Below are 9,835 nucleotides of genomic sequence, written 5' to 3'. Positions count from 1 at the left end.
TCAGGGTATTTTCAAATGAGTCAGCTCTTCGCATCTGGTGGCCAAAGTATCGGAGTTTCAGCTTCAAAATCTGTCCTCCCAATGAACACTCAGGATTGATCTACTTTAGGATGGACTGGTTGCATCTCCGTGCAGTCCAAGGGACTCTCAAGAATCTTCTCCAACACCACAGTTCAAAAGCATCAATTATTTGGTGCTCAGCTTTCTTTATAGTCCAACTCTCACATCCATACATGACTACTGAAAAAACTATAGCCTTGACTAGATGGACATTTGTTGGCAAAATAATGTCTCTGCTTTTATTTTTTTTTAAATGTCTCTGCTTTTTAATATGCTGTCTAGATTGGTCATAACTTTCCTTACAAGGAGCAGGTGTCTTTTAATTTCATGGCTGCAGTCACCATCTGGAGTGATATTGGAGCCCAAAAAAATAAAGTCAGCAAACATATCATTAGGATAACAAAGAAAAATCAATTGATTGTAACATTTAACATAGAAAATATTGAAAAAATTTAACAGCCATTCATAACTTTAAAGATCTCAGTAAACTAGAAATAAAAAGAAACATTCATACTTGATTTAATGAATTTAAAAATATATATATATACAGAGAGAGAGAGAGAGAGGATGCAAAAGGACAGTTCCAAACCCAAGTAACAACACAAATATTTAACTCTGACAGATTAAGAAATGCACTTGTATCCAATGAATATGAAGCCAATGAGTTGGCCAAGTATATGTGTTCAGAAAGTAGCAAATGTATATAAGTAAAACTCCCTCATCTTACAGAGCAAACATATAAATAGAGATTTAGCGATTCACTGAATAATATTTGTACAAGGATGGAAAACAAGATTATAACAGGTGATTTTCCAATGTTGACAAAAAGAAATGAGAACAGATGGGAAGAACTGTGTGAGAAGCATTAAAAGAAGTAACAAAAAATGAATGAGCTGAAAGGTGGAGGTAAAAATTGAGAGTTAAATATGAAGATATGCTTAACTCTAGAGATATTTGGAAAAGGGAAAGAAAGGATCATTGGGGTTTTCAGTTGCAAATTTGCAAGGGAACCTCAGGCAAGTGTAGTAGGAACACAGACCAGGCCTTAGATTGTTAAAAAGTCAGTTATATATGAGTGAGGTGAAGGTTGGGTATACCCCATCTCATGGGATAAGTGCTGAAATGAGCATATCATAGTTTTACTAGAGTCCTTTGCCTCGAAGTAAACAAGTTCCTTCGCATATCTCAGCCTAGTTTATTCATGTGCAAAAAAATGATAACAATAATGTAATTTATAAAATGATTGTGAGCATTAAATTTTTGTAGTATATTTTTTGCAAAGTATATATGCAGTGATGAGTATCTCTTTATTAATATTATTGCTGTCTCATGTTTTAAAACATTGACAGAGCAGAAGAGGAGAAAAGGAGAATTGCTGATTTTCTCAGGTAATTTTCAGTGATGACATACTGGAGTTTTCAATCATGGCAAATATCATGCTCAGTGAATGATGGACTGGGAGAGGTATAAGTAAGTTGAATTTAAAAGTTGGAGATTTAAGTGATGGTTAGAACTAAAGTGGGCTTCCCTGATGGCTCAGGGGTAAAGAGTCTCCCTGCCAATGCAGGAGATGCGAGTTCAATCCCTGGGTCAGGGAGATCCTCTGGAGAAGAAAATGGCAACCCATTGCAGTATTCCTGCCTGGAAAATCACATGGACAGAGGAGTCTGGTGGGTTACAGACCATGGGGTTGCAAGAGTCAGTCACAACTTAGTGACTAAACAACAACAACAAAAATAAGAACTAAGGTACATTTATACAGATAGGAAAGGAAAATAGAAAAAAATTGGATTGAAAAGTCAAGTTAAGGTCAGGATAATATATGTATATATATATACATATATATGTATATGCATATATATGTATGTATATGTACATATGTAAATACATTGCTAAGATTGAATATTTAAAAGAAAGTGAAACTGATGTCATATCAAATACATTGATTCTTAATAATATAGAGTTCAGTACTTTCATGTATAATTGATTTCTTAACTGTCTTGTAGGCAACTGCTATGTCTTAAAATCCTGGTTATTGAGTAACATTGATTACTCTGATTTCAAATTCAAAGACATTTAAGTTTTTTTCCCTTTTCTTAAGAAAATACAATATTATTTTGTATTATGACCAGGAATTCCCAGGATTTTGTGTTAATAATACTTGCGATTGTGATGTAACATGTAATGGTGTAGAATGTGGAATATAGTGAGGAGAAGCCCAGAATGGAAATTGAAAATAAATGTACTTAAACTCTTCACAGTTGAAGGGCTTTGCCATCTATTCATTTATTATTTATTGGTTCTGCACAAGTTGTTTGAACACACTATTTTCCATTTATTCATCTTAAAGTTGGGCAATAAAAGCAAAGCAAACAAACAAAAAAAAAACCCATTAAATTCCTCATAAAGTTTAACTCCTTTTTTGAGAAATTTAATCACTGACTGATAGCTGTGAAAACCCACTACACTTTACTAAATATAAGGGACTTGACTAAAAGAATTAAGAGGCAGTCAAAAACATACTGCAAATTGAAATTATCATTTAATTACATATATATGTGCATGTGTGTGTATACTGTTTTATAGCAATGGTTATAAGGGAAGAAATACTCAGATTCTTGGAAAAATAATTCCAAATTGTAATTGTGTACTTAGCTAAACTGTACATTAGATGAGAGTCTTCCTTGGTGGCTCACACAATGAAGAATCTGCCTATAACACATGAGACATGAGTTCGACCCTGGGTCAGGAAGATCCCCGGAGAAGGGAATGGCTGGCTAGCGGTGGTGGTTAAATTGCTAAGTTGTGTCCAACTTTTTGGGTTCCCACCGACTGCAGTCCATGGGAACCCAAAGAGTTGGACGTAACTGAGTGACTAACACTTTCACTTTTTCTTTTTTTTTCATACAAAAGAGTCAACAGAAATTCTCAAATGAGGAGAGAGATTTACAAAATTATCTCCTCTCACTCTTTTTCTCTTAGGAACTAAAATGATGTAGCATGCTGACATTTTATTAATTCTTTTCAGATCCCTCAATACTTGGAAATTGCCTTGAATATAGAGCTAGCATATTTGCATTTGTTTTAAAAATTCTTATTTTATTTTATTTCAATTTTTTTTATGGCCACACTGCGCAGCTTGTGGGGATCTTAGTTCCCCAGCCAGGGACTGAACCCAAAACACAATGATAACACAACATCCTAACCACTGTAGTACCATGGAACATCCAGGAATTCTCATTTTAATACAGCAGTTACTAAAACTTGTCCAATGAATTTCATTATTATTTTTATCAGTTTTTTTTTTTTTTTTTGCTGTGCTGGCTCTTTGTTTTTGCACAGGTTCTTGTCTAGTTGCAATGCTCAGATTTCTCATTGTGTTGGCTTCCCTTGTTGCAGAGTACAGGCTCTAAGGCATGCGGGCTTCAGCAGTCACAGCCCCCAGGCCTTAGAGCACAGGTTCAATAGTTGTAGAGCACAAAGGCTTAGTTGCTCCCTGGCACGTGGGATCTTCCCAGACCAGAGACTGAACTCAGGTCTCCTGAATTGGCAGCATATTCTTTATCAGTGAGCCACCAGGGAAGCCCTGTCCAAGGACTTTTAAAATGTCCTCCTCTTAAAGACAAGGAATAACATATCCTTTCTAATCTTTTCTTCAAAACACTTGTTTTTCCTCTTTGGCTCAAGATTAGGGTTATATTTTAACACTTCTTTCTATGCACACCTCTACCATTCCATCTTGATGAAGAATTTTAACAGCTATTACTTAAGAAGTAGTTGTCTAGCTCTTCTAACATGGAATATGATGAGTGTATGTACAACCAATCATATCCATAATTCAAAGAAGCTTGTGACTTATGCTTTAAAGATCTCTATGATTATCATAGTTTTATGTAATAAATATGCAAACTATTTAATGGACTTCATGTAAATGTAACTAGAACTTAAGAGTTAAGAAATTTCAGAGGAATGTAAATAATACCAAGAGCAACAAATTCATTTTGCCAAAGAGGATAGATCACAGGAAGTTTAAGGTGCTGACCTCAAATGACTTTTACAGTTAGTGATTGAATTTGGTACAAAATAAATTTTAAATTTTTTTCTAGTGGATCATACCACTGTTTCACTCATGTGTTGATCTAATACTTCTTTGACCACAAAGGTTACACTTTTCAAAATATGTAAGTAACATACATGTATTACATAAAATATGTACACATACACTTCTGTAAAGGTAAACATGCAATGTAATTAAAAAGTTATGTATGATTATTGCCAACCCCTTCCCATGTAAATTTTAAGTATTTTTATATTGTTTAACTCCTGAATGAAGGCCATTTACTGTGGTATAATAAATAAAAATGAATCTCTAGATATTTACAAGTGTTAAAATATTAGGCTTAGTGCTTTCAGTAGTGTGGATGATGTACCATAACATTACTAATTTACGAGCAACAAAAGACCTCTGCTCACCTTGTCACTTTTGCGGTTTCCCATTGTACATGAACTTATTTCCATTCATTATTTTTATTTTTTTCCTTTTTTAATCTTAATTTGTTTGCTTGTTTTTTGTAGATTAAATATGTTTTTGATTTCTTTTCCTGTTAACATCTCTATGGTTCTTATGGGCTAAATGCATTCCCATAAAATTCATATTTTAAAGTCCTAACCATCAGTATCTTAGAATATTACTATATTTGGAGAAAGGACTTTTAATGAGTTAACGAAGATTAGAAAAAAGAAGTCATGTGAGTGGGCTCAGTGTGACTGCTGTGCTTAGAGAAGAAGAATGAGCCCGGGCGGGGGGTTGGGGGAGGGGACAAAAACATGCAGAGAAATGAAGAAAAGACAACTATGGAAAAGCCAAGGAAAGAGACCCTCGGAAGAAAGCAACTCTACAGACCCCTTGATCTTAGACTTTTAGCTTCCAGAACTGAAAGGAAAATGTTGTTCAAGTCACCCAGTCTGCATTGCTTTGTCATGGCAGCCCTAACAAATGAATTCAGTGGTTTAGCAAACATAAAAGATAGAAGTACTGAAAAAAGGCTTATTCATTTGGTGCAAGTAAGACCCACCAATTTCATGTGCTTGCTTAGTATCTCAGTCACATGCCTTGGAATGACCTACTTCCCCTAAGTCTTCCTTGTGTCATCGTTGCTTCTGATATATAAATACATGCAGAGGCAGTCAGATTCTCTAGCAAGGTGCAACAAGCAGTCATTGTTGACAAGAATCAGCTGAAAGTGATTTGCATAGTAACCTTCTTCAAAGGACCTTGCCTTATGGCATAGCCAGTCATGTTGCTGGGGCAGACCCAGAAGTTGACATATTTTTTTCCTTCAGAATAGTTATGGAATTACCAGCTTTTTAAAAAATTACATGAACACTTCCCAAAGCAAAGTATATTGCAAATTATCACACTTCATCAAGACTGAATGCAGTTCCCTGGGATGAGACAAAGGTAAAGCCATTAAAGTGGGGAAGAACAGCTGATCTTGATAAGGAAGGCAAGCACAGTCTCCAGTTATGAGGCACCATAAGAACAACGGGAAATGCAGATTCAAATGGCCAAATTGGCACAACATAACTAACAGATATTTATTTCTGAGCAAGAATTTAATAATAAATAGGACTGAATATAATTTGCCTACATGATTTCTATTTCTACCCATTTTCCCCATATGTGAATGTTTCCTTTCACACTTTACAATACAAATATAATTATGAATATTTCAGAAATGCAGCTGGATATAGATGATGTCTTCAGAAAGGGTTCATAAGTAACTTTTATGTTTCCTATATATTGTTTAATATTTCAGTAGTCACTTGTATAGTTATAATATTAAGAAAATATATTCTTACTTTATAGGTAGTTACCTGTTTTGTTAAGGGCCTTTGTAGATATTTTGTAAAGTTCACTTAAAAGTGATGTATCAGTATATGAGTGCAGCTTACATATCTGCTTATAAAATCTAGTATTTCTGAGAAACTTCATCAAACTAAAAAGTAAGTTTATTTTACAAAGGAAAGTCATGATATTGTTTATATTAGAATTGTAGATAATAGGGTAAAGAAGTAACTCTGAGCTCCAATAGAATGATGTTCCAAATTGAAATTCATGTTAATAAAATAAATAAATCAACTGCTAGATCTTTCATTAATGTACATTTGGGTGTTATATTTGCTTTGAATTTTCCAAAGTTCCTGATGTTTCATTTGTTTGGTAATTATTAATAAATATTTTTAGAAATTCTATAAATCCATTCTGCATTATTTGATAAATGTTTTATCTTCCTGGCTCATCAAAGAATCATTAGCTTGCAAGAAACTCTGAGAAGCTGTATACAAATTTCTCTTCCCTTGTTTAAATCAATGACATTTTCCCCAAAAATGTTTCATAATAACACAACTTAAATTTTTGGTATGACTGAAGACTGCAATGATCTGCTGATTTGTTAAAACCAACCTTTCACGCGCTGGCACAATATTAAAACAAAACCAATATTTATTTTCATCTGAATTTCAGCCTGAGGCTTCTTTTATAAAGAGTTTTTTTTTTTTCCTTTTAAAAATTTTATTTCTTTGGAAAACAATTAACATTTTCATGAACACTTTTAATAGGAACTAATATTAAGATCAAACATTGCTTTTAAAATTTGGGACTTACATATTGACTTTGTTATCGTATTTATTTCAATTTTCTGAAAGGGCAGGAAAAAACAAATATATATTGGCATACATTTAAAAAAAGAAAAAAAGAGCAGTTTAATTATAAGAAGATGGAGTTCAGAAAGTTTTCTTCTTTTTTCCTTAAAAGGAATGAGAAGTCGGCATGTTGCTATTGCTCCTTGACATAAAGACTGTGTCTTTGTTTTATGTCCTCTGTGTCTGAATCCTGCAATGCCATCACAGCAGAGAGTACTCTACACCGCTTTAAATGATAAGAGTTTCAGTAGGCACTTTAGTGGAATTAAGAAAAATCTAACACTCTTCCACCGTGATGCCACATAGCTATCTTCGTTCTAGGTTGTCACGTCAGTAAATTGTATTGAATAGGCCTGAGCTTGTCTCAGTGTGTTTCCAAAAGAACAAAACAAAACCAAGCAAGTACACACTAGAGGATTTATCTTGTGTTGGCAGAATAAACCAAAACTGACAGTATGATAAATATAGCAACTTGCTAGAAACCAGATAATCAAAGGAATCTTGTTCTAGAAAGCCGTGTGTGTGTGTGTGTGTGTGTGTGGTGTGTGCGTGCATGTGCACGTGTGTGATTTCTATTTATGTCCCTTTCCCTTAAATTTCTTCTGTTGGCTGTGTTTTAACCTTTGCCTCTCCTCTAAGTGACTTTATCAGGGTTATAACTCTCTTCTTCTCCAAACATGTCTGCCAAGACTTTAAAACGGGGTCCCCAATCTGTCAGGTAGTTGTAGTCCTGGTCTGCCTCCGTGGTCAGAGACTCTATGGAGCTAAGAGAGTCAGCTACTGATCCGTTGCCTTCATAGGCATATGTTGCCAATGAATCATATGGTGGGGCAGTGGGGTCCACATCATTTTCTTGTAGCCTTTGATTAATGAAATCCCTTATGTCTGTGTTATCTTCCACTGGTGGTCTCTGACGAGGTAAACAGAGAGAATCTGGTTTGATATCCCTGCGAATTTTGTTATCTTCAATCACTTTTGGGTTTCTCAGAGCACCAATGTCGAAAGCCTGGGTGTCCTCCTCCCCACCTCCTTCATCATCATAATGGATAACGTTGTCTCTGATGTCTTCCTTAGAGGTCATCAAGGTGTCTTTCTTCTTTTGCCTTCTCAGAGCTACATACAGCACAACTATGGCTAGAACAAGACAAAAATGGCAAAGTGAGACTATGTCTGCTCATCTCTCCATAAGAAATTACATTGATCAGGGCTGGCTGAGTTTTTTAATGACATCCTATTATTTTCAAAGTACACATGTTGTAATCTGTATGGATCATATCTATGCTGATTTTCATTGTTTAAATTCAATTTCATTTTTAAATTGTAACAAAAGTGAAAAACATTGTAAAACTCACAAATTCTAATAACAGTAGCCTTGTATTTGACATATGTTTAAATATCTCAGTGTCAGGTAATTTTTTACAAAATTTAAAAAAAGCAGACAGAGAAAGGGAAATATATAACTTATATGTTGAATTTTTTTAAATGGTGCAAATGGACCTATTTACAAAACAGAAATAGAGTCACGGATGTAGGAAACAAAATTTTGATTACCAAGGGAGAAAGGCAGGAGAGAGAAATTGGCAGATTGGAATTGACATATACACACTACTATATAAAAAATAGATAATGAATAAGAACCTATGATATGGCTCAGGGAACTGTAGGCAATATCTTGTAATGACCTAGATGGGCATCTAAAAACAAGTGGATATATGTATATGAATGCCACTTTACTTTTCTATATACTGAAACTAACATAGCACTGTAAAGCAACTATACTCTAATAAAAAATTAATTTAAAAAAAAAAAAAAAAAGGAATGATTTGTCCAGTCATACATAGAACTGTATAGCATTGCAGTAATAAAACTTGGGTCTTCCCTCGTACCTCATCTGGTAAAGAATCAGCCTGCAATTCAAGAGACCCCAGTTTGAATCCTGTAACAGGAAGATCTCCTGGAGAAGGGATAGGCTCCCCACTCCTGTATTCTTGGGCATCCCTGATGGCTAAGACAGTAAAGAATCTGCCTGCAATCAAGGAGACTCGGGTTTGATCCCTGGGTTGGGAAGATCCCCTGAAGGAGGGCATGGCAACCCACTCCAGTATTCTTGCCTTGAGAAACCCCATGGACAGAGGAGCCTGGAGAGCTACAGTCCATGGGGTCTCAAAGAGTCAGATATGATGAGTGACTAAGCACACACAATAAAACTTGAGGGGCTTCCCAGGTGGCTCTAGTGGAAGAGAACCTGCCTGCCGATGCAGGAGACATAAGAGACCCAATTTCAATCCATGGGTCAGGAAGACCCCCTAGAGGAGGGCATGGCAACCCTCGCCAGTATTTTTGGCTAGAGAATCCCATGGACAGAGGAGCCTGGAGGGCTATAGTCTATAGGGTGGCAAAGAGTTGGACGTGACTGAAGTGATTTAGCACACAGTAAAATTTGAATATTGTTGCCCATAACTGACACTTAGATATCATTCATATCTAGATTTACATTTGTGTTAACATTGCTTTATTTCTGACAAAATAAACACAAATCACAGAAAAGTCACTTTTAAAAGCATTAAACAAAAGACAAAGAGAAAGAATATACAATATAAGGAGTCAGCTTTCCAAATTATGTCAAGTAAGACCACAAATTATTTAAATTCTGTGTCTTACCATATTGAGATATTCTCCAAACTAAATGCCTAGTAATCAGCTGGCCTTCTTTAAACAAGATCATACTTTCAAACACTTGATTTATAGACTCTTGTCATTATGAGTGAATAAACACAGATTCACACCATTAAGTCAGTACCCAGTTTTGCCTGGAATAATTCTCCCCTCTCCTCCATAGCAGTGGCAATAGATTGAAAGCCAAATGTGTTTACTTTAACACAACATTGTTTGGAAGGAAGATCTTGTCACAGGATTAGAAAGTAGGAGACTACATGATGATTAGAGCAAGTTTATTCCCTTTTCTTCCAAAATTAAGGAGAAAGATAGAGGAGCTAAAGGTGGAGCTTCTGTACAATGGGTTTTGAAGAGACGTTCAGCACTCTTCACTTCTGGGCTTTATGCAGATCTC

At 35.3% G+C, this 9,835-nt stretch overlaps 1 protein-coding gene across 2 annotated transcripts in view; it reads right to left on the bottom strand.

The window, feature by feature from the left end:
- Window positions 1–7,399: 7,399 nt before the first annotated feature.
- CDH12 (cadherin 12) overlaps window positions 7,400–9,835 on the bottom strand; it is a 326,948-nt gene continuing 324,512 nt past the window's right edge. For both annotated transcript variants that reach the window (XM_068990423.1, XM_068990424.1), the window contains one exon: window positions 7,400–7,899. In XM_068990423.1, coding sequence (XP_068846524.1) covers window positions 7,400–7,899 — 500 coding nt within the window. The remainder of the gene's footprint in view (window positions 7,900–9,835) is intronic.

This window comes from Capricornis sumatraensis, chromosome 18 (assembly GCF_032405125.1).
Source record: "Capricornis sumatraensis isolate serow.1 chromosome 18, serow.2, whole genome shotgun sequence".
Taxonomy (NCBI): Eukaryota; Metazoa; Chordata; class Mammalia; order Artiodactyla; family Bovidae; genus Capricornis; species Capricornis sumatraensis.
This window is presented reverse-complemented; position numbering and strand designations above follow the sequence as displayed.